Source organism: Phycodurus eques, chromosome 18 (genome assembly GCF_024500275.1).
Source record: "Phycodurus eques isolate BA_2022a chromosome 18, UOR_Pequ_1.1, whole genome shotgun sequence".
Lineage (NCBI taxonomy): Eukaryota > Metazoa > Chordata > Actinopteri > Syngnathiformes > Syngnathidae > Phycodurus > Phycodurus eques.
This window is the reverse complement of record NC_084542.1, coordinates 10,948,624-10,976,446: the sequence shown is the minus strand read 5'-3', so window position 1 is coordinate 10,976,446 and position 27,823 is coordinate 10,948,624. Positions and strand designations below refer to the sequence as shown.

Genomic DNA, 27,823 nt, shown 5'->3' with positions numbered 1-27,823 from the left:
GAACCTGAGCCGGACATGTTATTTTACAATGCCAGAGTTGCTTGACATCCTCCATTTTTCAACTATTTTAGCAAATTTGAGTACCCTCAGTCACAGTAAGAAGTTGTATTTGAGAGCATGTAACATAGTTTCTTGTAGGTAAATTGTACTTAACTGATGTCAGTCAGAACAACAGTTTTTGCATTCTTTATTATGAAAAAAAGATTTCTACCAACATAGTAAAATAAGTTATACATCTGGCCATCAAATTACACATTTCCTTGACAGTCGGCTCCAGAGGAAACTTTTGGAAAAAACGTTTTGATCGTGAAATGCTAGAAGCTAAACCTATCTATTCCCGCTTTTAAAAAATAATTTCCACAGGAAATTACATTGAAAAATCTTTAAAAACCATTGCTATATATAGTTTAAAAATGCAAATCCTCTGACATACAATTAATTATTGCACAAAAAGATGTTCAAAAATAAAAGTGGCAACCCTTTCAGCTCGAGTACTTGGAATTTTCCATGCAATCATTGATGATGCTTTCATTTAAGGACCATGTTTTATAAATAACATTTCAGTTTTTATTTAATGGCTGAAATCTGAAGGTTATGGTATATATGGACTTAATATTGGCTAACATGACATGTTTTTGGGGAGTGTTCAAGTCCACTGCCACAGGTGGTGGCATTTTTCTTTTCATTCATTTTTTTAAGGCTCGACCATGGCTGGCCTCACAGAGGCCTCCTGCTTTGGGGGTGGGCCTCCTGCCGAGATGTGGCGGGCGCCAGCTAGAGGCTGACCAAAGGCGTCGTTGTGACCAAGGTGTGGCGGGACACCCGGAGGCAGGTCCGCGGAAGGGCCGCTGTGCTCGCGCGGTCCTGGGAAGCGCATGTCAGGAGGGAATGGTGGGCGAGGTCCCATAAGTCCACGGGGACCTGCAATAAGGAGGCAGTACAAAAAAAGAAAAAGTGAGACTAAAACAGTATTATACATTGTTTCTAGTCTTCTTATATTGCACTTTGTTAGACTACGGGAGGAATTAGACACAGGTCCTAATGGTCAAATTCTGATTTAATGCCTGTGGAGTGACGCCCACATTTATTGTGGTGGATACGTTCCAGACCCACACACAATAATTTAAAACCATTGGAAACACTCTTCTTTCTTCTCGCCCATTACCTCTCTTTGCATTTTTTACTTGACAGTGGCCAGGGAATTCGACTTCTTCCTTGACAATCGCACCATGTTTGTTAGGGGTTCATTCATCTTCCGTACCGCTTCTCCTCACTAGGGTCGCGGGCGTGCTGGAGCCTATCCCAGCTATCTTCGGGCGAGAGGTGGGGTATAGCCTGGTCGCCAGCCAATCGCAGGGCACATATAAACAAACAAACATTCACACTCACATTCACACATTCAGGGCAATTTAGAATCTTCAATTAACCTACAATGCATGTTTTTGGGATGTGGGAAGAAACCGGAGTACCCGGAGAAAACCCACGCAGGCATAAAATGATAAATGCCACCTCAAAATGTCCTCCGATTAGAACACCAGAACAGTTTTCTTTTGTAGCGAGTTTGTATGTGTGTGAGGGATTATCACCAGGAGTGCTGTAATTTGTTCGCAACTATCCAGGATTTAGGTAAGGGCTTTTTAGAGGCGGAACCTGGTTGGGTGGCGTGTGACATTAGCAAATAAGTATACTGTACTGCAAAAATCAATTCAAGCCATTCCCTATAAATCACAGATTTGTGCGATATAGCGAGAATTTTCGTGATACAAAAAGTAGATAGATACGTTCCACACAACAACAAAAAATAACTCAGGATGTAGCAGAGCCGCAGTAGGTGAACGACTATATTATATAGCGCAGGGGAACGCTTGTACTCCACTGGCTCAATTCATCAAATGTTTGTATCATTTCATGATCGACATCCCCCTGTGTATATGTATCATATTTAACTTTGTATGCTTTTATTGTACAGTGACTACCCACATATTTATGGTTTAGTATTCGTGGATTTTGATATTGGCTATTTGCTGTTTTTGTGAATAGGCAAAGCAATTAAGTTTTACTTTGCTGCCATTTGGTAGAATAATGGTAGTGTTGTTAAGTTTACTTCATTAATGGTGTTTTTTCATCTCCATTTTGAGATGTCCTGTTTTGGTGGCAGTTCTTGAATACACCGCATGCACTGTCAAGTGAAAAGGTGTGGTACAGCTTCTCTCCCAGTGCAGCAACTAATCGCCTGTGGTAATCTACTTTACAGTTACTATTTGCCTGTATACACTAATATTTGTAATCGTGAGCAAATACTAAAAGGTGGGTTTAATTACTTAAATCTGTTTGTCTAAAGTGCAACTGCGCATATTTGTTTGCCCATGTGTGATGTCACATCGGTTTGGGCAATCTTATTTTAGGCTAGTATGGAAGCCAATACTGACGACTTAAGAAGATAATGAGCAAATGATAGAAGCATGGTGTTAGTGCTTTATAGCTTTATGAGCGTCTCTGTTTTAAGAGCTTTGCTGCCATTTTGTGGCATTTCATGCAATTACAAACCGGGGGTGTGGGGGGGGGGGGGGGGGGGGGGGGTACATTAGTTATTTTCAGATATTTGCCATTAGCAGCAGTGGCCCCTATCCCCATGGATGGTGGGCGTTCATAGTAAAGATTTACAGAGTTTGCTTTTTGAGCAGACATGAGTGTGTGTATACTTGAAAAATTGGTCTGTTTCGATTACAACAAGCTGGCATTGAAGGGGTATATCCGAACTGCGCGTTTGAGACGTATTCTATTATTATCCACATTTAGAAGAGGCCTGATTCGGATTTTTGTCCTATTTAAGCTGCCACGACGCATATTCTTAATTGTGTCACTTCTACCATACAGTGTAAAAATCCAGTGAATGACACTAAAACAGAACATACCATGTGGCATCGGCCCAAAATGATGGGGCGGAGGCGGACGGAACGTTGGCGGCGGAGGACCCCGAGGATCTATGATATTTCCTGGACCGGGCCTGGGGTGGAATGAGTGTCCGTTGGCAGGACGGGGCCCAAAGTCCCCTCCCATCGTCCCAGGCAGAGGCATACCCGGGTGCCCGTTGGCGGGCAGAGGAGGTCCAGGAGGAGGGAGAGGCACATTCGGAGGATGACCGTGGGGACCTGGTGCTGGATGGTAGAGGGGCGGTCTCAGAGGTCTGTAGGGACCACCGGGGGGAAAGCGGCCATGGGGTCCAGTCGGGAAGAGTGGCTCATGGAGTCCAGGACCAGGTGGTGGCGGTCCTTGACTCATGGGGCCGGGCGAGTCCCTGATGGGTGATGCTAGGAAAGATCCAGGACCCTGCGACAAAGAACAAGTTTGCTGATGTGGATCAACTTGATGTGGTCAAGTAAAAGGGCAATTATTTACGGGTTATTAAGGATAAAACACTGTTGCGTTAACAGACTTGTTACACATTTCTATTGCTATGTTGTCATACTATTTACTCAGCGCCTGGAGCTTTCACCATCTTGCCTTACAGGGTGGAAATGCTACCCAAACAAGGGTGTAATGAACCAAACCAAGCTTCAAGCTGCAATTAAGATACCTGATGACACCAACTGTTATTGCTGTACTCTGCATTTGCATAAACAGAACCACAGTGGCTATCACACATCATTTGTTTATTTTGACGGAAGAACATGAGAGTTTTTATTAGGACGGCTTAAATGTTTTAAAATGTGAAATTGCATAGAACGTCTCTTTTAACTGAGACACTGAGGCCAGTAATTGAGAACACAGTAATCCCAATAAAAAGGCAAAGCCAGGTCACTGAAATCTAACCAAAAACCCTGATTATTGGGAGCGAAAGAAACACCACGGTCATTAGGCTGCTGCTTGTTGTGGTTGTGTTAAAAACACTCAAAACACAACATGCAGACAGGCCTGTTAAGCAAAACCCAGGTGAAGTTAGGATGGGGGGGGTTATCTCTTGCATATACCCTCACACCGAGCACATGGACCAACAGACAGCCTCTTTACTCACTGACTCAGCAGCCTCTTTGGAGGCCTCAGCCTCACTTTTTATGTGTGGATCTACTGCTTGGTTCTGCTTCACAGGAAGGACATATACAAAAGGAAGTCAAAAAAGGGGACAAGGGATGGGCACATACAAATGCACATTCCTGATCTCTCTATCCCTAGAAGGAATTGGATTTCCATGATACTACACACAAGTAAATGAACAGAATATCAGCAAGTCAACATATTGCTGTACCATGTAATGTTCAGTATGGCAGCTGAAAGTAAGTTAAGGAGCTGTATTTACACGCTAACTTCAACCACCTGGGGAAGCTCACTTTCTTCACTATCCATTAATTTGTTGTTATATAAGGTACAGTGGAACCTCCAAAGTCAAATGCCCAAACTGTTCTCTTTAAAAAATAAAATATAATAAAAAATAAAAAAAATCGCTTCTAAAGTCAAAATTTGGACAACATAAGTCTTCAAATGAAATGCAATTTAAGCTCAGTGAAAACCTCTTAAGATTCACTCCACAAGCAGTCATGATGACACCAGAAATGGAAAAGCATCTGGATGCTTACTACAATATCAATTGCAAGGTATATTTAAAAGGCAAACGTGTAATGCATAAAACATACAAGGCTTTATGAATTCCAGCAATACAGCACCACTCGGTGCCCGTATTACTACAAAAACATGTTCCTGTTCTTCAAGTGTCTGACAGTCATCTTCAAAGGGTGAGTAGTTTTACTTTGTGTTTTATTCAACAGTGGCAACGAATGTTGCAAGGTTGATAAATGTTTTATGATGCCGACAGTTTGTGCCTGGAACCAATTCATTTATTTTCCATTTTTTTAAATTTGTAAGTCGACTCATGCAAAAGCCAACGGGACTTGTTTGAGGTTCCACTTATGCACTAAACTTCGCTCTATTTCTAGGTACCCCTCTACCAGGTAGTCGAACTCAAATTACCAAAAAAATCTATTCATTATGCCCATCCATAGTAGGAACCGTAAATAAGACACAAAGAAGGCAACTGTACAAAAAAAAAAAGAGATGAGATTGTGACTTACAGAAGCATCCATGTTGGAAGGTGATGAACTACGGGGGCCCGACATGTCTGATAAAGAAGAAGAAATAAAGGGTCAGTGATAGTTTAGAGCAGTAGTGTCAAACTCATTTTTGCAATTGATTGTTATATACTGTATATTGTTAACTACAAATTGAGTTTGAAATAAATAAATATAAATTGTGGCGCACAAATATTTAAAGTATGCAACTATTGTTTAATTTCTGTTGAGAAAGGATTTGGTGAAAAAAAATGCTTGCAATAGCAGATAGATAAAAGTGAAGATAAATTGCAATTTTAACAACAAACCTATTTAGCAATACGTACACACTTTTTACTTTAGTGGGCCACATAAAGTTGTGCAGATCTAGCCCCCGGGCCTTGAGTGTGACACCAGTGGTTTAGAACTTTAATAAGCAAATCCTAGCAGAATCGAGCACAAGTCTTACCCATCCCAGGATAACGACTATGTGGGTCCGATGGAGGGCGTGGACCTGAGGGGCGACACAGATGCTGAGTACTGAATGAACAATAAACCCCCTGCAGACAGTGCATGAAGCTCTTATGGGGTAGAAAGAGGATCGGGATTTAGGCAGGAATTATGATGCAGAAGATAGAATTACACAAGCGACAATGAAACACGCAAGAGGAAATCAAAACACTAATCTTCAAAGATTTAAGAAACAGGGGAGGTAGAGAGTTGAAGGTGCCAAAAGAGGAGGTGAACAACACAATCGAGGAACTGAAGAGTGGAGAAGGCTGAAGAGAATTTGAAGACAAGGCTGAAGTGAAGGGATGATCAGGCGGGGGGAAAATCGACGTGGGCTAAGGAACCCACTGAACTCACCATACGGGTCAATTCTTCGCCCCACTGGGGCGGAGGGAGGGCGCCTGGGACCCTCAATCATTAACGGCGGGGAGGGCGCCCCCCCACTCACTGGGGAGGGCCCGTATGAATCGCCTGTTGTAATCAAACCAGCCGTTTAAGAAAACAAAACAGATGCTACAACTTAATACTAAGGCTTCAATAAGTATGCCAATAATTATGCGATAAACTGTAAATGATTAATCAAGTTATAAATGAAATCACTGTTTCTACCAGTAACTGTTGGCTCACAATATTGCAAGTTCAAGCTAATGTAACCTTTATAATGACATATATATATATAAATGATGATCTGTTAAATCTTTGTTCCTGCAGTCATCATTAACCATGTGAAATTACGTACGTCAGTGTTTCCCAACCTTTAATGAGCCAAAAATCTCATGGCACAACACCCCAAACAGTTGTAATTGTTTGCGTTTGTTCGTTGAGTTCTAAAGAGCTATGCTGTAGATTAAATGCAGGTGCGAAATTGTTTCCCCCGTGTCCTCATTAATAGTTATCATATAACACACTGGGTTGCTCCGTGCGTTGTTTGAAGGGTTAGAATTTACGGTAACATTGGGACTAATCATATTGCATGTCTAGCTTTTCGTATCACTGTATGCTCGAACTTAATAGCAGATATCAGTTGTTTAATTATTTGTTTTATGTGACAGTTTTACAATAAACTACAGCGAGGAGTGACAAACCAACTTGAAAAAAGAACATTTTGGTATCTGTCATAACTATTTACAGTATAATTGTGATTGGTGGAATGATGCACACAGTGCATGTTGGGTACCTGAGTCCTTTTGTCTCCTACATCGCAGGAACTAGTGATGTGACTATTGTGCATTCGCACATTGCGGATGACGATGCTCAAACAACACAATGTGCAGTCCTAGTAGAAAGCGTGACTAAGGGCCCCCTTAATGTAAAATGGGCCAACCAAAATCACACCGAGCCAGCCAACTTTTTCAGCTGATGTTAACTCGAGTCAGCACCTCGCAATGTAATCAACGTGCTTTGTCAAATGGAATGGTATGGATGAAATTCAAAAGGCATTATCATTTTGCTTGGATCTAATGGTGAGAGTTTTTCATGTAATTTTAGCGCAGTATTTTAGAAACAATCTTGTATACCAGATATGATTACTTCAGGACAAAGTAGCATGGAGAAGACAATGTATGGCTTGCTCACCTTGGCGAGGGCCAGCAGCTTGTCCTGAGTTGGGTCTGAAGAGAGGAGCGCGGCGCTCATTCAGCTGCAAGGTCAGTCCAACCAATCTGTGAAGGAGGACGCAACAAAACAGTCAACTTTTATATTATGCTGCCAAAAATAAATACAAATGAAACTCATCTTTCACACACCATTATGTCAACTTACTTCTCACGCAGCTTTGATGATTCAAGTTTCTCTTGATTCAAAGCCCGCTCTGCGTTACGAGCGTTCACCTAAAAAAAATGAAATCAAGATTAAAATCTTGACATACTACACACATTCCTCTACAAAACGAAACTTTCTGCAGCCTACCCAGTTGGAGTGAGTCTTGTTTTCCTGTTCTTTGATCTAAAAGGAAAGACAATGTAACGCTTAGTACGGTTGGTGTGAAAACAACGCTGTATTAAGGAGTCTACCTGATCTTTATAGACTTCCTCAGTCTTCTTCATCTGCTCCTCCATCTCATTAATGCGATGACGCAGAACTTTGACCTGCTCCTCTGCCTCCACGGCTTTGCCTCCCACCTCGGACAACATGCTCTCTTTGCTGCGACGCTCAAGCTCTTCCTTGGTGAGCCTCCTGTGAGGCCAGACAGAAAAACAAAAAAAAACTGAGGAGGGAAAAAAGCTTGGCTACGCACGGCTTGTGACGGGCGGCTAAATAAATAGTGTGACAATCGCAAAACACAGTGTAACTCACCAATAAACTGAATAAAATAACCCGACACAGTGAACAAAGGACAATAATGAAGACAATCTAATATTCTGTGCCATTTCCCGTGTTTGGCTCGCTACGTTTTAGGTTTCCTCAAGCCTGTGCTTTAATAGATGGTGGGTGCACCTCTAACATGGGGAAAAACCCACTGTGGCTGTAATTACAAGCATGTTGCAGTAACAACAAGAAACAGGGGTGACCTGGACAAAAGGTCACCAGCACATCATAAGAACACAACTACCACTACAAACAACGTCCGCAAAGCACGCAAAGATGCCGGACTGCAAGTCTGATACCCACCAGATAATTTACCCTAATGCAATATCTTGACACATTTTAAGAACAAAATGAAAGCAGTAAAGTAACTTACTGCTGCAGAGCATTTTCCTTTTGCTGGTGCATTTCCACCATGATTTCATTCTTCTGCTGTAGTATATTGAGCTGGTTTTCCACATGGCTCTTCTCACTTTTGAGGGTTGCGATGTCATGTTCCAGCTCCTGGTGTTTTTCTGTGGCACAACAAGGTCAAACTCTACAGCACTGTTCTCGGTGACAACATTCCTCATGTTCTCCATGATCCACACACCTTCCAGAGCCTTTCTACTCTTTTCCTCATTAAGCAGTTTGGACATGAAGCGGTCCCGCTCCTCTTCAATCACTGCGAGTGTAGTCTGGACCTGAATCATGATAATGATGGTTTAGTACTATACAAAAATATTATTTGTAATCCTGACAGAAATCTTATTACCCTGGAGACATCCATCATCTGTTTGATTCTGTTCTTTACTGCAGTCTTCTTATCTGTACAAGCCATGAGAATGACACTGTATTCACTAGATTAAAAATACGCTTCTCAAAGTCAGTTTTAGGCTTGACATACCAGGTACGACTTCGCCATTCACCAATACTTTGCCGTCGCTTTTTTGCAACTCACAGGCGTCAAGGTCTGCCAGGAGCTCCGACAAAACCTGCCAGGACAAGCTTCTTGTGTGAGCTGATAATTTGGTGAAATGCTTTATTGATGACTGGGAAACAGCACAACATCCATTTAACCAAAGTGCAGACCTCCACATTGTGATCTTTGAGCACCACAGAGTCCTCCAGGTCTTTCTGAGCCTTCTGGTAGACTTTAATCTGCTCACTCAGTGCCGTGTGTTTGTCCTCCCACTCTTTAATGGTTACTTTAAGCTAGAAAAATGAAAAAAGAAATGCATTGTTCAACCAAGAACACTGAGGGTGAAACATTTCCAAATGCAAAAACTATGAGTCAACAATCAGAAGCTTTAATTTTCTCAATTGTTTAAAGGACAAATTCCTATATCCAAATTGTAATCAAATGGCTTTTTTTTCTGCTTTACTTGTCTCTGCGTGGGGCAATCAATTGTCATGTCCACTACAAAATAATACTGCGGGAAACGGTGAAAACCATGCCGGTTGAAGGCATCACTCAGAATAAGTCTTGCTAACAAACAAGGAGAACAAGGATACACTTTATTGGCAGTAGGCCATGATAAGAAGATTAATTTGATTTGAGAGGAGTCTAAGGGCAAGAAAATGGACCACCATAGCAAGAAACGGTGGAGAATAATACCGCAATAGGGTAGGCTAATAAGATTGGATATTGTTTAATAAAAATACACGTTTATATGATAGAACAAAAGTTTCTATTTTTAATTTTTATATTTCATCAACATGTGGATCGGACTGTCACCAAAAGGGAATCGCAAAATTCTTGGAATAACACCTATTTGTTTAAAAAGCAGGCTGTTACAGTATTTAAAAACCTGCAGACTAATAAGTTGCATAAAAAATTGCTTAACCAGAAGAAACCCGAAACACTAATTAAGGGCTCTTAACGGTTTTAAGCCACACAGAATGGTCTTACATTTTTATTTTCTTCTTTCAGCCCTGTATACTCCTTTGCAAGACACTTGTGCTGAACACTGCGTGCATCTTCTCGGATCTTGGCCTCATCCAAGAGGACAGTCGTCTGTGGGAAAAACATTTTATTATTAGACCCCTTGAAATCAAATGCGGTCAAAAGATTATGTAACTATTTGCACCTTAGCTAAAGCTTCCTGAACTTTCTTTCTGCTCAGCTCAAGCTTCTCGTTTGACTTCTCCAATTTTTTAATCTGTTTAAAAGACCAGTTTGCAGAGTGAATAAAACGACACGGTTTATAATACATTAACAATAATAATAATAATAATAATAATAATAATAATAAAATAACACACCCGATTTCCAATTTGTACTGAGTTTTCTTTTTCTTCATCAAGTAATTTTTGGTATGTCTTCTTTTCTTCCATCATACTTTCATACCTTTTTTCAGCCTCCAAAACCTGAATCTAGAAATATACAAAAAAAAAGAGAATGAACTACTGTAGTAATTAAACAGTGAGCTACATAAGATTAGGTATAAGTGTTACCTCCAATTTTTGTGTCTTTTTCATTTCACCACAAACAGTCTTTGCAGACTCCTTTTGGGTTTCTTTCAGGTCTTCAGTCTGTTTTTTTTTTTTTTTTTTTTAAGAAAATACAAATATAATAAGACAGTTGTCCTATTAAAGCATGTGCCATGTGGACATTTTCTTCCAAGCTTACCTGTTTCTGGAGTTCAGACATTCGGGTCAATGCATCATTTTTCTCTTGTTTAAGTGCTTGGATTTGATCGGCCAGCTGTTTTTCATCCACTTCAAGGAAATATATCAGTTAGCTATAAATGACTGTAATCTATCACAGTTTGTCTTTCTTGTGAAAAATTAAATGAAACTTACCAAGATATTTCTTCCTCTTTACCTGCAAAGAAATTACTAAAAGTCAGTGGTTTATCTGTAACACAATCATGCTCATGCTAGTGTTCAGCAGGGATGCATCCAATGTAAATATTGTACTGATAGCACTGAAAAATCAATGAGCTTCACTAACATTATTGGACAAATATAATTACCGCTAGCACAGTTTTCCAGAAGAAGATGGTGAAGGTCAGTACGCCAACCACAGCAGTGACGATGACAGCCTGCCATGGACAGCCAAACAAGGTTTCCCCAGGCTTCCACTCTTCTGGGAGGAGTGAAATCATCTGAGAATACAACAATGTAGTTAAGGGAATTAATAAGGAGGACTGGGGCGAAAAGGTCAGAGGAAGACTGCTGAATACGAGCCAGAGAAACTCATGCTAAAGCATCAAGTGTCTCACAAGTAAATAGCACGCACTCACAAGATGACACCAAGCTACCAAACGGCTTTCCCGCAAATGACAGAGCACCATATTGATTATGGTACCCTTACTACAGAAACTACAATAATTAACAAGTGGCTTTGAACAGTCCACGTGGCAGTCTTGAAAGTTACAAACAAGCTGCATCACAAATTAACCGCTTAAATCCTAACGAATAATCACTCTCTAGTATTGCAAAATGTAGGAGCATAATTTTCAACGACCAAATAGTTGTCCGTTCTGCACATCAACAAGATAAAATACATAATGGAAGTGAAAAATCCAGTCAAGTTCTTCGGTGTGAAAATCATTAGCCAAAGAGGGGAAGTGAACACGTCAGCGCATCATGACAACATCACGTCTTGTCTGTCATGGGCATATGTTTTTTTTTTTCTTTAAAGTTTTTTTAAATACTTACATGTTGAAGTTCCTTTAGAAAGCACATGTATACATGCTCCAGTTCCATGACAGGTCGTGTCAGCATATAGCTCTCCATGTCGCTATTTATTCTTTATACTAATTCAACTAGCCCAAGTATGCTAGTTTGCTAGCGGGTTAAACTGAACATGGGACTATGATCCTACAAAGCAACCAACGTTACAGGCCTACGTGTGAGAATAAAATAGGGCTAAATAAATCGAAATGAGTGTGCAATTGGACGGAAACGGCAGCTGAGATAACGGCAATTAACATCGAACACATCAAACACGTATCGCGAAGATGGCAAGCAGACCTGGACAGGTTCCAACTACGAAAAGCGAACTAGTACCACCCTACATTAAAAAAGAAAAAGAAGGTTGTTGTAGGCATATGGACGAGTGTCAAGATGATTATCCATCCAAAAAGAAGCCTCAGCGTTTTCTGCTAGCCAGCAGCTAAGCACCGGCTGTGTTGAACTTCAGCCTCACCGCCAGTCAACAAGACAGGGGGAGGGGATACGTGAGACGTTCAGTGCTACTCGGAAATTCGTCTCATTTACTCACGTTGCTTCTTCTTGTTTGTTGGCGGCCATTCTGTTTTGATTTTGTTTTTTTTAACATGAGCCTTGACCTCACCCATCCCAAAGGATATTCGCAACCATTCTTTTCGTTTAAGTGCTTGTTTTGCAAATTAATCCACTTTTTCATTTCCCTTTATTCCTTTATGTACTGGAACCCACATAAGCCTGACACTCGTCTCTTAATTAATCTACACAATATCTCATGAATTTCAAATATCAAATCTGACCTACTTTGTAATGTTACTTAAGGGCAATAATGCTGAGAATTAATTTGGACAGACTATAACGTGCTTTAACCCGTTTTGTTCAATCAACTGTAGTGCCATCATGATTGAAAGCAATTCCACTGTAAACACTACTAAATGATCTGATGTCCGTTCCCGAATGTTTATATTTAAATCTGGTATGACACATGCAAACGCTGTTCTTGCATTCCCAATATCTTTTGAACCATCAGTAAAAACAGTGGTGTAAAAATGCATGTGTTGTTTTTAAGTCTCTGCTCGGCTACTTGCTCCCAGTTTCCTTTTCCTTTATCACTGTGTACTTTTTCTCACATCTACTTCCACAGGAGGGTCTGTGCCTGATACAGTAGCAAGTGGGACATTAGACAGTGTAAATGTAGATGGATTTAATCTACATATTGTCCAACTGCTGTAAGAGTGACACCCAAAACATACAAGCTTGCTCACAAAAGTAAAATATATCTACAAATGTAAATAGCCAACCCAGCGTGTCAATTCAAGTGAGCGCAAGGTAATATCAATGCAACATATTACTGTATTTTTCTGCTTTGGGAGATCAATATATTGCATATTAAAATAAGCTGTATTTCATATTTCTGAGGTGAGACTTGGATCAACACTTCATTTGCATTTACTGTTCAATGTAACTACACTACATAAAGAAAATATTGTCTAATATTATAAGAAAATGTTAAACGGCCATAGGTAATGGAAAAATACATTTAATGGTCCATTGTGTAGATGTTATAAGTAAATAGAAGCTATGAGATAACTATTAGAATCATTTTTTTGTTACTTCTCTGGAGTTAAGGGAACTCACTGATAAAACAAGTGTTTGGCTTTGATACTTACAAGAATGGTCCACTCTGCAACTCTAGCCTTGATCATTGCAGCAGCACAACCCATAAAAGTGAACACATCTGTGAGGAATCCCACGTCTTCCTCATGAAATTCAGACGGCGGCTCCATGGAGTCCAAAGACCCTATATAAAGAAATGATTCAGTTGCTTGGAGATACCCATAATATTTTAACGCAAAGCCATAGGGCCTGATTTACGAATATCCCAAACAGCGAGCGCTAAATTGTGTCCCCAGTGCTGTTAGTGGGCTTGTTGCACATGATCTAAGATTGCAACCTTTAGCTATGAACCAAAATAGTGGGCGCTAAATTGTGTGTTCACCCACTCTAACAAATGGTGCGACGAGACAAAAGTCATGTTTTGTCTGATTTACTCGTCCCCAGTGACTCGGTATTGGACGTATGTGCTAATCCTGTGTAACACTGCATTTAAGACTTGAGACAGCACACCTAAAAAACTACTCTGGGAGAGTCCAGCACCAATTGTCACCATCCACTGAAATGACCCAGATGCAAGGAAATGTTGAGTTAAAAGGAGTTTTGTTCTAGAATATGGCATACGAAACTCCTTGTGACTGGCTCCAAGTCAGTCCTTAGGTCATTCAGAAGCTCCAAAACGCATTGATGAATAGACAATATAAATGTCGCGATCATTTTTATTTCTGGCATTTCAAAACTGTTTACACGAGCGGTAAAGTTCTCCTTGGTGTCTGTCATTTTGCCTGCATTGTACCGCTCTCAGAACACAAAATTACTGCATGGCAATTTTTCCACTTTGACAGACACAATCCTGAGTCCGTCCCGTTAGTTGCTCAGTTTCCACAAATGTTCATGTGAGTTTACAAAGGGTTGATGAAACTACTGCAGTTTAACATCGAATAGTGCATTAACCTTGTGTGTTGGAAGCTATGACAAACAAAATATGTGGTGGGATACATTACGGTTGACTACTACCATGCAATTTTAGTTTTACAACAAATATTAAATTGATAGAACATCTCTTGTCGAAGTGGCTTGGACTTTGGATGACCAACCTGAAAATGAGTGGTCCACATCGCCAAGGCCCTTCTCGAAGGGACTTTCCACAGTGGCTAGAGGAAACCTTTGCAACTCGTCTGACGTGCTGAAACTCGGCTGGTTTTCTTTGTTTTTATTGAAGCGTCCACCATCTTCCTCCACATCTGGTCTAGTAAGCCCTTCATCCAAGATCTGCACTTCTTTTTCAATCTCTGCAACCTGTTTTTTAAGTTCTGTTACTGTATGGTTGTCATCACTCATCTCTGGCAAGTCAGCATTATTCTCCACTTCGACAATGTGAGGCAAAACGTCAGGTTTCTTCTCCACTTCGACAATGTGAGGCAAATTATCTTTGACACTCACGTCAGGTTGGTCTGCAATGTCTGAAAAACATGGCAGTTTTAGAATAGAGATAATAATTAGGGAAAGTTAGGGTGGCGTATCAATTCTATCTTGAGAAATAGAACGAAAGATAATCATAATCCATTAATTGATCATTTAGAATTTAGTCAATTGTGTGTTATTGATTGTTAAACATGTCTTGAAGCACTACTTAGATTTTGATTTAGTCTCAACTAGTATGTAGTATAAAGAAAAAAAAATGACATCAGCTATGCAAAGATGCGAGAAGTTCACGCATACCTCCACTATGACAACAATATTCTGCTCAATACAACACTGGTACAATCTAACATCTATGAATTATTATTCATTTGACCCACAGTCCATCAACGAAATGTCAAATCCCCATACATCCCAAAACAAATTTGAAGTAAAAATAGAGGCATACCCTGGTCATTATTAACTTCTGTTTTCTCTTCTGCCAAAGGTGTGCTATCCCTTATTGCAGAATACTTCTGCCTTAGACTAAATGCCAGCTCTTGGAAGTCGTCCAGTATTTCCGTTTCGTCATCTATCATATCCCTTCGCTGCTCATCGTCATACTTTGAGTGCCGGGTATCCAGCATCTTTTCAACTTCATCCAAGATGGTGTTTTCCGAGGTTTCCAAGATGTTCTCGAGCGCATCTTCGAGGTCTTCCACTGTCCCTGAATGTGTGCGACGGGTAGCCTGTAACTCAGTGTCCATGTCTGAGAACATAGACTCCACTTTGTAGAGATTCTTGAGACCCAGAAACCTCTGCAAACGCAGCATCTTCTCTTCAGTGTAATAACCCTGCAGCAGAGTCAGCCTCAGCACACTATCGCTGTAGACCTGCTCAGGAATTGAGGTAACATATGGACTTGTAGGTGACACGGAGTTGACAGTGTCAACAACATATGACTGCGAGAAAGAAAGTGCATTTTCATCTTCAAGTAGGTCTTCTCTTACCTCATATCTCTCTTTACCCATCTCTGTGTTTTCTGTATTCACATTGAGTGATTCCTCATCAATATGTGGCTCAACCTGTTGATGATCGCTTTCAAAATCTGTGCGTAAATGCTCATGGAGTAGGACGCCATCTCCTGCTGCCTTATCATCAGGCTTGCTAAATGATTCAAGGGATGGTGTCTCCTTTGAAGGAACATCACGGTTCGTTTCAGGAGCGATGAATTCTTCATGTATTTCAGTTTTATTTGCACCTAAAGCTTCTTTCAAGTCGTCCTTATCCTCCATTACAACGCTGCTGTCATGTCTATCTTCTTTAGCGACCCTGACTTCTTTGGTCACCTCCTTGTTCACACTGTGTCTGTCTGTTAATTTCTTGTGCAATTGAGCCTGAGGTACCTCGTGCAATAGAGGATCAAATGTACTGTGAACTGTACTCTCCCCTTGATGTACTGGCTCATCAGTAGGTTGTGGTGTTTCACCTTGAGTGTCCTCATGCTTAATTCTTAGGCCACCGCCATCATCCTCAAGATCAAACAAGAGTTCCTCAACCACTGTTTCTCTAGGATCTACATAAAGAGAATCTGGTGAATCTGTAGGAATTCGATCTAGGTTCTCTAGCACTGTGGGATCTCTAGGATGTTCAGAAAGAGAATCTAGTGACCATGTATGGAATGGATCTATGTTCTCTGTGTGCACATTTTCTTTAGGTTGTACAAATTCTGAATCTGGTGAATCACCAAGGACTGGATCGACATTCTCTGGTGCTATGTCTTCTTGTGGTTCTTCATATCTCAGAGGTATTTCTAAACCTTGCTCTTCCTCCCAATCTTCTGAACCTATATCTTGCTCAGTCCACTGTGTATCGCTCACATCAGAAAAACTGTCATCAATTGGCATTGATACGACCTTCTCATCATCAGGTTTTGAGTTGTCCTTTTGTCCAACCGTAGAAGTGTCAGCTTCTTCCTCTGAAAACAATCTCTCGTCAGCATCACTGTGTTGTTCTGAATGACCTTCAAATACTTCATTCTCTTCGTGTTCATATGGAGTGACTTTAGTGGTAGCTTCAGCATTTGTGGTAACAGCATCAAAAGTTGATCCGAAGGTAGTTTTTAATTTAGAGATTTTCTCTCCTTCAGAAGTTAAGACTGTAATGTGCTCTGACACAAGATCATCTTTGGGTAGTGATTCTTCCTCAAGTTCTTTGTGAACATCGTGGGTTTTACGCTTCTCAGACTTCACATCTTCAAGAAAAGAGTCTACGGTGGTTATTTGCTCATTCATTTTGTCTTCAGCAGCATTATCAGTGCCATCATGTGTAACTTCTGTGTCAGGCACTTCTTGAGATTCATTTTCCAAATCAAGTTGAAGAAAAGAGGCACTTTGATCATCTGGGGCCATGCCAATATCCTCAGCTCCTATTTCATCACCAGTCACCATCGTCTCCTCTGGCGGGCTTGTGTCTTTCACGGTGTCCTCTGGCACTTCGGGTTGGTCTGAATTCCTTTTATTTTCATCATTAATCTCCTCAGTTGAAAAACTCAACAATGAATCTATCTCATAGTTGTCAAATTGGTCAAGTCCTGTGTCAAAACAGACAAAATCGGTTTCCTGCAAAGCAGACAGAAGAAAATAAATTTCCAGCATCACTGCTTTTCAAACAAACTCAAATAATGTAAATTAATAAATAAATAAATAAATAAAATCAGGACTGTTTATCTTAACATGCTCGACCTCTGTTGGAACTTCAACTTCTTTATCTTTATAAACATGGTTGACAGCCAGGAGGTCCATTGGGAAATAACCAAAGTGACTTCCAACCTGTGGAATAGAGGTACACCAATGAATTGACAGAATTGTACTGCACAATTAATCAGAGAGTACAATATACTCACACTCCCAGCCCACATGTCAGCCCTTCTTCCTGACAATTTGTAGTATACATAGACAGTTTCTGATTTTTTGAACGACAAGAATCGACAGTCTGGTCCTGAGAAATCTTCCACTGCTTTCCCACGACACAGGAGCACTGAAAAAAGAAAATGTGTAGATTTATGAGTGTTCAAAAAAAGTGTCGAAAGAGGTTTTTCTAAAAACATACACGGGCAAATTGTACAATTCATCCTCATCAATCCCATTGTTATCGCTTTTACAAACGTAGCAATGATGAAAGAGAAATGTGTGTTTTGTGTTACTGAAGTATATAAATACAGCCTTTGCAAGACTTCCCAAAGTTGGAAATGAAACATAAAAATTCAATACGCCACATTAGTTCAACTATGTTGGACTGGGTGTCCCGAAAGTCTGAACATGTGCAATTGACAGCAATGTGGAGCAACTGCATCGGGTTCACGTGACTCTCGCAAAGTGCATCAAACTTTGCGTCAAATGATGGATATCATATTGAAGACATTTGTTGACGTTTCAAATGAATACAATGTTGAAAATGTCCATCTATTCATTTTCTATACCACTTGTCCTCATGAGGGTAACAGTTAACTGACTAACTAATTGATTTTGGGCAAGAGGTGGGGTACACAGTGAACTGGCCGCCAATTGCAGGGCACATAGTGTATCACCAAACAACCATTAATACCTATGTAAGGCTGCATGACATGACCGAAAATTCCCATCACTCTATAAACTGAATCTCTTCGCAGTAATGGCATATTTAGCTATATAAATTAAGTGTACAAATTATAATAGAAGTGTTTCTGCATGGGTTATATAGTCCCATTAGCAAAGGTAAATTACTAATAAATAAATAAAAACACTAAGATATCATGTAATATTGAGAACATTTATTGTGCAGATCTCAATAAAAAAAATTTAAACTGAGCAATCTATGTTGCAAAATAGTGCAAATGAACACAAATAACCTTGCCGATATTTTAAATAAAAACAGTACAACAGGCTGTTTCAATAATGAAAAATAGCAAAATGTTGGCAACAATTTCTCAGGTCTTCAAGAACACAAAACTAAAGTGGATATTGTGAACATCTCTTCAAACGAGAGGGTTTCTATGACGCAAATGGCAAAAACAGTTAAATCAAAACAACAATAATTTCTCAATTCAAGAGCACAATAACAAACTAGATATTGCAAATAGTATTTCTAGTACAACAGGTTTTCTGTTAAGCAAAAATGGTGCAAAATTAAAAAAAATACTCCAGTCTAAATACTTAAACTACCGGCTTTTGGTCTATAGTGAGATTGGGTCTTGATTATCAGTTGATAATCAAGACCCAATTTTTCAAGTTGTAGTTTTTTTTTTTTTTTTTTTTTTTTTAAATAAATAAATATTTACAAGGCACTTAGCATCGTTTCAGTGAAGAAAACACTTAAACTCAAGCTGCAAACACAAACACTAAACGTTTGTGTCCACTCCAGTTCACTTATTTTATAGATTGTTATCCGGGAACACAAACTTGCCCACAGTTTCTGGCTTTAACGCAAACAAGTGGCATGTGACAATGTTGCCACCAGTCCTATATGCCCTCTCTGATGGTGGAAGGAATGCAAAGATATTTCTTTGCCAGACTTGCCACCCTTGGAAAATTAGCCTGGTGCAGCCTTCACCAGTCTCGTGCTTAGCTTTGCCATCAGCCTCCTGTGACTAAAGGTAACTTTTTATTTCCACTTCAATGGCCTCTGTCAGATAGAGCAGCTGGGCCAGGGTGAGTGGATGTTTTTTTTTTTGAAAAAAACAAAACAGAAAAACTCAATTTCACCTTCATAGGCTCTCTTTCTCCTCAACTCCACCAGGAGCTGCCATACTTGTTTGTGGGGGTGACTCTGTGGCAGATAAAGCTTGAGCCTCAAGCAGTGTCTGAATTTCCGCTGCAACTTTTTCAATCCGGACCAAGTCTAAATCACTGACTTAGCATCGATTTTCTTAACCAGCTCTTCCTGCACCCTGGTCTCTGTGCTTGAAGCAATTGTCACACTGACGTATATACGATAACGTCACCAATAAGTGTTATCGAGATTGGTCGGTAGAGTCCAAATCTCTACCATAGGCCTAAATGTTATCATTTGTACTATCTAGTGCATATATTGCACAGTACACACCCCTACACCTGTAGACAATTGAACAATGAACTTAACATGCTTTAATGGAATTTGGAAAAAAGATAGGAGTGAGTACCCACAGAAAGCATGGCGACACAAGAGTACAGAAATTTGAACCCCAAAGCCCAGAAGAACTGTGAGGCAACCGTGCTAGCCACTATATCCCAGTGCTGCCAGTTGAAAATGTAATTTCTTTGCAAATATGCATTTTTGCCCCTGTGCCCAGCCTTCAGGGAGACCCTATATAAAATGTTGGGCTGAGATCCTTTTACACTTTTGATTTTCTTATACAACTAAGACAGTGATTTGCGATTTCAGTAAACATTACTTTATTCAATAAGCCTCTGGTGACGTTTAAAGGGCCGTTGTACACTTTACTATAATAGTAATATATATAATAAATGACTTTTTTTCTTGTAAAAAAAAAGAGAGAAAACTTTATTTGTGTTTTTCCCCTAAAGCGAGTAGCTTCCTCTGCAGTTGTGTTTAGCTAATACATCTAATAAAGTAAGAAAGTTTTGCTTAACAACATCGCTAACAAAACGTGTGCTAACGTTAGCTGTTGTTGACAAAACCCGTGCTAAAATCAGCCGCTGTTACATATCGTTTGACCAGGTATTTGTTTTGTTTGTGGTACTATTATCCATTAGCTGCTAGCACAAGGTAGCCAACAATGCAGGCCGCAGGAGCTACCAGGCAACCGGCCAACGAAGGCTGCGTCAAGGCGAATAACCTTTACCAGCGATCGGACAAACATTCACTTTAGCGAACTGGCCAGCAAAAGAAAAGTTGTCGCAAGGATAAAACAACAGCAGGAGTTATCACAGTCGCAAATATCGAGTGTCAACAGGTCAAGAGATAAGGCTCAGTTTATGGCTAGCTGCTTGGGGATGGATAAGGAAGCATCCCCGAGGTTAACTATCAACACAAAAACTTACTGCTGCACTCCTCGTCGGCGCATCTCTTAAAGTCGGAGAATCGCTTCTCCAAGGCGGCGGTTGAGATAAAATTAAATAAAAGTAATAAAAAGCCTTTTCGATAAAAGTGTTTGGCTGCCATGCTGGCAGGTTTACTGGTGAGCAGGAGCACTGGCAGGCGACACGTCAGCAGATCAGATCCGGCTGGGTGTAGGCGACACGGCTCCGTTTTCATTGCGTGCTGCTCGGTTCAGTTTGGTTGTTTTGTTTGCTCATATCCGAGTCAATATCACCATAAGTTGCATTTGAGACTTTCCCATTTCACTCCCCCAAACCTGAGCTTTTCCGTCGAGCTTAATAGACACTGCATTCAGTAGAGGTTATGCTGTTAGAAATGTGATTGACAGACAGTGGACATGCAAACAGCAAAATATGGGAGCTTGCTGACAGAGTGGACAATGACAGGGTGGACGTTTGACTGGACATTCGCATTGCAACATCCATCCATCCATTTTCTGAGCTGCTTCTCCTCTAGGGTCGCGGGCGAGCTGGAGCCTATCCCAGCTGTCATCGGGCAGGAGGCGGGGTACACCCCGAACTGGTTGCCAGCCAATCGCAGGGCACATACAAACAACCATCCGCACTCACATTCACACCTACGGGAAATTTAGAGTCTCCAATTAATGCTTTTTGGATGTGGGAGGAAACCGGAGTGCCCGGAGACAACCCACGCAGGCACGGGGCCGGGGATTGAACCCCGGTCCTCAGAACTGTGAGGCTGACGCTCTAACCAGACGCCCGCATTGCAACATGACGACAACCTGTTGCAACATAACGACAACCAGTCGGCCACCGTGCCGCCCGCATTGCAACATGACGACAACCATTGCAACGTAACGACAACCTGTTAAACTGATTAAAAGCTTCATATCAATTGAGATTTCTCTGTAACAGAGATGGACACAACATCCGAACGACTACACTCTTAATATCATGAGAATTACAAAACAATTGTGAAAATATTGCACCTAGCCACTGTTTCAAGCCTCCATTTGGAAAAAATAATGTCACTGAAAACATCAAAGGGGCACGTACTAATTTTTGAATATGTTCATGTAATTATAACATACATGATCAAAACGACTCATGTTATCCAATAACCTGTTGTGGACAATAAAAAACATGTTTTGTTTTTATTTAGCATCATTTAACCATTTATTACACAGACTGTAGCTAGCACAGCAGTGCATGCCAAAATCACTTGCATCCAATGGAAACAAATGTATAAAATTAAGTAAACACAATTTACCATACTTATTATTGTACTGCTATATGTGCAAATGTTTGGCCAATAATAATAATAATGAGACCTCAGATTTTCATTATTCTGCTACATTTTCATGATGACTCAGTGATTCTGATGAGGACATCATCGGCACTTTATAGTAATATTGACCCATCTGTGGGAATTCCCACAGAAGAGTCAATATCACAAGCTCCAGCAGTGTGTTTAACAACACTGTGACTGCTGGAGCTGTGATGATAACAGCATCCAAATACTGACAACTTAGATCATAATTGAGGAGAAATAAAAAAAAAAAATTACATGAGTCAATGATGTATCTTTTCTTTACTTTCTCATTTATGATATATTTCTTGCAACCCCACTTCTAACTGTTACCGATGTATGTTGTCCCTGGCCTCAATGACCTGAAATAACCACCAGGTTTATCATACAAAGCGAAAAAGAGTAAACGAACAAAAAGTAACATGTTTAATGTGAATTTACTATTCCCTCACAAGTAAAATACAATATTCTTTATTGCTCCCCAGAGGGGAAATTCAGGGGCTACAGCAGTTACCTAAAACATTAAAAAATAAAAAATAATAAAAAATTAAAAAATCATGACAAACTAATCGATAGATATAAAATAAAACAATACTGTTAAACTACTTCAGCTTGAATTTTAACACGTGACATTTTAAATGTTTCAGTGTCAACATATAAATGACATATTTTGCAGATTTGGAGCAAGGAATTATTGTACTGTGTACAGCACAGTCCGAATGGTATAGCATTTGCCACAATGTCAATGCGGCACTTCCCGAATTGGACCTGTAGAGGGAAGCATTGTATAATTTGAATTATTACCTGCCAAAAACACGTGAGGCGAAGAAGAAGATCCTCATACGCACGAAGAGCGTTTATTTGTGGAGTTTTATTTGTTTTCAACAACTGTAAACGCTAACTGAGTATATTTTTAGTTTCACGTGGATGAACCTGGTATTCGAAGAGCTCGCATCTCTTCGAGCAGGTAGGATCCAGTTTCTTTCTGGACTTAAAAAACGCCAATTTTTGCCACTTACTGTCAAAAGATGGTTTCGTAAGAACGTTAACAGCGACAAAAGAGCCAACATTATCTTATACATGCCATACAATGCATGGATGTATTCCTTTGTGCATAAAGTATTATATTATGAATATATTAGATGTTATTATAAGCATGTTCACACTGTCTCAGGAAGTTTCTCCAACATTTACTTTACAAGAAAGAATTAAAGCCAGTACTTTTGTCACTTTGACCAATCTGTCAACTAGTTGTTTTGTCTCTGTCAAACCTCAGGTGAAGGTACTACATAGTATCTATTTACAAGAAGAATAACCGCTGTGCTTACAATGGACGACCTGGAAAATGAGCTTCGGCCCCCAGTACAGTTTAATGAGCACAATGATTCATTAGACAACACTGTGACCAAAAAAAAGAAACATTCAAGGTTGCCACTGGCTGAACCATTCTTGCCTGGTGAGTAGAACATGCACTTCCCATTAACAACATTAGGCATACATGCACTTTCTAATTACAGTATGTTCAGTACAGGGGCTGTATTACAAAAAAAAATACACCCTTGAGAAATTTAATATTGCTTAGTTTGGATGGATGGGGTCTGGGTTTTTATTTTTTTTTAATTTTTAAGCCATACAGATTTTTGAAATACTTATTTTGGATCTCATTATATTCTGCTTCACTACTATGAGAGGTAGGGATTTGGAATAAAGTTGTTCTTTGCTTGCAATTTCAGCGCTTCAAATTAAAACAAGCCTTGACCGAACCACAAGGCTTTGTCTCGAGAGAATCAGAGGAGCAATGCTTCATCACAGATGGCAGGAGGCTGCAGAATACATGGCGTGTTACCCCCAAATGTTACAGGACAGGAATCTTCGCCGGGACGTGTGTGACAAAGAGGTACATTTGGGCTTTAAAAAAAAAATAAAAATTCGGTACTAAAAGATTAAAAGGTGTGACTAACTTGATGAAGAAAAAACATAATGGATAGTATTTGCTTTTCAGATGATTAGGAGAATCAGCATTGAAATCTTCCATCACCACCCCAACTCAAACATGGACGACTACAACGTCATCTATGAGCAAATGAAACATTCAGGAGTTACAGAATACTTGATGGTACATCAACATCACAACTGTCTCACACATGAACCCCTGTACTGAAACCTTTTACTGTACTAAAATTGTTTACATCTTCGCATTTCTAGATATGTCTGGAACATATCTTCCACCTGCTGCTCAACGGCCAGTTCGAGAATGCAAAACGTCAGCTCTCGGCCGCTCAAAGCTGGAGGTATGGCAAAGAGTCGGCACGTCAGCATCAGAAGGCTAAACTGATCCAGGCCTACAGCAGTTTGCTGGACTACATTATCTGGTGCGACAAGAAAAATGCACCTGGCAAAAGCAGTAAGGCAACACTGCTAACATGTATTATTTAGGTGTATCTGCTACAGACACAGTGGAACATGTAGCGAGCATTTCTACCTCACAGACAAGAGGATCGAGTTTTATATCTCGGGCCTTTCTGTGTGGAGTAGTTTGTTCTCCCTGTGCTTTTGTGGGTTTTTGGCAAGTACTCTGCCTTTCTCACACTTCCAACATGCATGTTTATTTAAATACTCTAATTTACCGAAAGGTGGGACTGGTGACCAGTCCAGTCTGTATTCCACCTCTTGGCCCAAAGTCAGTCTTTTTATTTAATGTACAATTATCAGTTGTTTTCTATTTTCAAGATTTTACAGACCCTGGAAGCAACCAAGAAATGCACAGGTACTTTAGACAGGCTGCAGTCAATCTAAAGGAGATTATAAAACATCCTGGTGTCTGGGATCCCTTCATACTGAGTTACGTTGAGGTAAGTAAACAAGTGCCCTCTACACTTCTTCCTTGATTAAAAAATACCCTTCATAGTAAAAGCTATACATGCAATTGTAAATCTTAAATTTAGCTCCATTGAAAATCTTGTGCATGTGAACATTTTTGGGACAGATGCTCGAATTCTACGGAGCTCAGGAAGAGGCAAAGAAAGTCCTGGAAGACTATGCGTATGACAGCACGTTCCCCGCGAATCCGAATGCCCTTGTCTATTTGTATCAGTTCTTGCAGAGACACGACACATCAAAGCCGAAATTGATGAAAGTTTTAAAGGTAAAGCCACAGAGTTATATGCCACAATGTGATCAGAAGTTCTTATAAATAGTCTTACAAGGAAGCACAAAGCAACTCTAGGCTGATTATTATGTCTGTAAATCTTCCTATCTTCCTAATCACCCTTAGGTCCTCCATTATTTAGTTCCAAGCCATGAGCTGATGTTGGACTACAGTTACTTTCTGCTTCGATCAGGTATTTTGACATGAAAAAACAAAAACGTACTCACACAGCCCACAGGCAAACAAATAATTCATTGTCAACTTCCTATAGCTGATTTCCTATTATCATTCTTTAAACTGGTTAAGAATTTTGTACTGCAGTAGCTTGTTTGAATGTTAGCAAAAACATGAAGTATATAATAGTAGTGTTAAATATGATATCCCTTCTTTTTTTTCAGAGAAAACGGGAGACATCCAAAAGGCTCTTGGAGTTGTCCTTGATATGCTGGACTATGCCTGCTGGAGGACAAGCTTGGATGTGTGGAAACGTTTAAAAGACATTATTGACAAGTTACAGTTACAGTATGCTACTGTTCTAAAGACATTGCATTCACATAATGCCAAAAGGGTTGTGTCAATGTGAGCTTCAACTGTCATCTCCATTGTGTGTGTCAAAACAGTGGTGACTGCAAGGATGATGTTGCTGAGAAGATGGCAGCAAGAAAAGAATGGTGGCCTGCACTGCACTTCACAAGGTTACTTGCTACTGAGGATGCCCTGCAAAGACCACAGCTGATGGAGGTGAAATCATCACTCACCAAAATCCTCTGTCCGGGTAAGATAATACCATAGTGTTTATTTTTTACATCAATTTCAATCAGTTCTAAATCAAATGATTTTCTTGGTTCTTGTGACCTGACAAGCGACGGTTTTGCTTTTTCAATTCAAATTGGACACTATCACAGTTGACTATTGTAGAAAATGTTCATGTGAAATCACTGCATGTCAGTGGTGCGTCCCAGTGACTTGATTTATTATTCATTTTCCTCTCAGTGGAGAACAAGAATCTGATGGTTCATTAAATATAGATTGAAACATTTCCACATAGCGGTCAGAATACAACTGAAAGGTATTAACAGTATATTCAATACCAATGTAGACTTTGAAAGCAGTTACAATTGCAAATGCTTTCTTTTGTTCATAATAGCAAAGCCATCTTTATGGTCAAAACTAATTGCCCTTGGGATATGAAAAAAGTAAAGTAAGTAAAAAAAAAAAAAAATCTTTCTGTATTAAAAAGGTAAAACGTTTTAAACAAACAATGACTAAAGTTGCAAATGTGTTGTTTATATAAATATTTCAGAATAAGATGCAACAAATTTTACATTGTCTACTTTGTTGTACAACTCATTGTTAATTTTGTACTTCCAGAAATAACGCTCACCTACTCTGCTGGACAAATAATCAGAGATGAGAGGATCTGAGGACCACAAATAATTGGTTTAATCAATTCACTCGGCGATGATCTAGAGTGTTTCTGAGGTTTTTTTTTCTTTTTGAGCAAGACAAGGTAGTACCCTCTTTTTCCACCATGGGGTGCGCTTGCACTGTATTTAGCTTGAATAGGTGGTTGCGATGACCACCTTTTCTGGACAGAAAGCAAATTTAGCTCTGAGCCAGCCCTCATGGGTATTTTATGGTTTATGTTTTTTGTAGCATTTTGTTAGAAGTATTCCTCTGACCTTGGCTGACTTTTGCCACACCACTGGTGCTACAAGTCTGCGTGTACACACACAACACACACAGCCTCTGTTAGCTCTGTTGTCATGAGAGATTACTCAACCAGTGCAGACCTCACAACAACCCAGCGTGCATTCATTTGGACTAGCATGACAGATTGTGGACAGCCCCATGTGTGTAGTAACAATAGCGGTCATAAACAACTTAAAATTAAAGGGCGCTTTGAAATTTTGGTTAATTAGGTGGCACAGTAGATGTGCTGTTTAGTACACACATTGATTAATGGTCAATATCACCCAGTCTCTTGTCATATTTTGTAATGTACATTTTTTAAAATTGTATATCATTGTATGGCAATATCACTCATGGCTTTCCCGACATTCTGTTTACTCCTCTGGGTCCTTTGCACCAAACCGTGAAATAAAAGTCTGTATGGGGCAGCATGCCAATTTAATAAATGCAAGTGTTTTGTAATGATTCTGCTTACTTGATTCGGCTTGCCACAATGTTGGCTGTGCAGCGTGTGTGTGTTTGTGGGTGTGTGTTTGTGTGTGTGTTGCTTTGCAGTCATTACATAAACCAAAAGCCCAGAGCACTTGCCTGACCATAGAAGCAGCTGCTGAAGAGATCTGAGAATACAAGTCGCATGTCATTTAAAAACTTAGAACTCTAAACATTAACCACTTGAGATTGTGTCATGCTTAATATTTTCAAATGGAAAATGGTGTGTTACTCTCCATTATTAACACTACACTGAAATCCTTGGATTACACAAATATGACATTGTCACTACGATGTCACAGATGCACCTTAAGGTTTAGCTAGACCGGGTTACATAACCAAACTCCGCTTCCTCATGGAGTCCCATCCACATTCAGAACCTCACCCCTTAGATAATTTATCAATTAACTGATTGTTCATTTTCCCCATTGTTGTAGCCTAATGCAAATCCATCCTCTTCAGCAAATTGCCATCCAATCCCAATATTAACCTGACAGTATACAATCAACCAATCATTGTCAACAAAGAAGCAATTTTCCTTTGGATAAAATACCCAGTCATACAACATTACCTAAAAAAACAACACATAAACAAAAGCAAACAAACTCAACCATCTCAATGC

At 39.9% G+C, this 27,823-nt stretch overlaps 2 protein-coding genes across 3 annotated transcripts; one reads left to right on the top strand and one right to left on the bottom strand.

Annotated features, from left to right (window-relative positions):
• Window positions 1-170: 170 nt before the first annotated feature.
• mia3 (MIA SH3 domain ER export factor 3) lies at window positions 171-20,878 on the bottom strand. Of its 2 annotated transcripts, XM_061704203.1 has the most exons (28): window positions 20,546-20,878; window positions 17,431-17,564; window positions 17,270-17,356; window positions 14,995-17,146; window positions 14,222-14,587; window positions 13,181-13,311; window positions 10,814-10,945; window positions 10,641-10,662; window positions 10,468-10,556; window positions 10,293-10,370; window positions 10,101-10,211; window positions 9,926-9,997; window positions 9,748-9,852; window positions 8,928-9,050; window positions 8,743-8,830; window positions 8,611-8,663; window positions 8,449-8,539; window positions 8,233-8,371; window positions 7,565-7,727; window positions 7,461-7,496; window positions 7,314-7,381; window positions 7,128-7,213; window positions 5,910-6,023; window positions 5,512-5,556; window positions 5,067-5,113; window positions 4,016-4,078; window positions 2,916-3,330; window positions 171-921 (listed from the first exon to the last, which is right to left on the bottom strand). In XM_061704203.1, exons 1-28 carry the CDS (start codon window positions 20,757-20,759, stop codon window positions 695-697), a joined length of 5,451 nt encoding a protein of 1,816 aa, XP_061560187.1. In that variant the 5' UTR covers window positions 20,760-20,878; the 3' UTR covers window positions 171-694. The 2 variants fall into 2 exon arrangements, with proteins under 2 accessions (XP_061560187.1, XP_061560188.1); XM_061704204.1 differs by lacking the exon at window positions 4,016-4,078.
• Window positions 20,879-22,689: 1,811 nt separating this feature from the next.
• Window positions 22,690-27,158, top strand: taf1a (TATA box binding protein (TBP)-associated factor, RNA polymerase I, A). The gene is made up of 11 exons (XM_061704410.1): window positions 22,690-22,839; window positions 23,149-23,328; window positions 23,606-23,769; window positions 23,875-23,988; window positions 24,078-24,276; window positions 24,603-24,724; window positions 24,859-25,017; window positions 25,147-25,213; window positions 25,419-25,542; window positions 25,641-25,795; window positions 26,392-27,158. Exons 2-11 carry the CDS (start codon window positions 23,202-23,204, stop codon window positions 26,442-26,444), a joined length of 1,284 nt encoding a protein of 427 aa, XP_061560394.1. The 5' UTR covers window positions 22,690-22,839; window positions 23,149-23,201; the 3' UTR covers window positions 26,445-27,158.
• Window positions 27,159-27,823: the final 665 nt, after the last annotated feature.

What these genes read in the sequence shown, in the direction of transcription:
- mia3 (XM_061704203.1), bottom strand. Translation starts at nt 20,759, where the DNA reads ATGAAAACGGAGCCGTGTCGCCTACACCCAGCCGGATCTGATCTGCTG. An exon ending in TCTGGAAAACTGTGCTAGCG is followed by an intron (nt 10,663 to 10,813) that starts GTAATTATATTT and finishes ATTTCTTTGCAG; the next exon opens with GTAAAGAGGAAGAAATATCT. An exon ending in CAGTACAAATTGGAAATCGG is followed by an intron (nt 9,998 to 10,100) that starts GTGTGTTATTTT and finishes TCTTTTAAACAG; the next exon opens with ATTAAAAAATTGGAGAAGTC.
- taf1a (XM_061704410.1), top strand. Translation starts at nt 23,202, where the DNA reads ATGGACGACCTGGAAAATGAGCTTCGGCCCCCAGTACAGTTTAATGAG. An exon ending in TTACTTTCTGCTTCGATCAG is followed by an intron (nt 25,214 to 25,418) that starts GTATTTTGACAT and finishes CTTTTTTTTCAG; the next exon opens with AGAAAACGGGAGACATCCAA. An exon ending in ATTGACAAGTTACAGTTACA is followed by an intron (nt 25,543 to 25,640) that starts GTATGCTACTGT and finishes GTGTCAAAACAG; the next exon opens with TGGTGACTGCAAGGATGATG.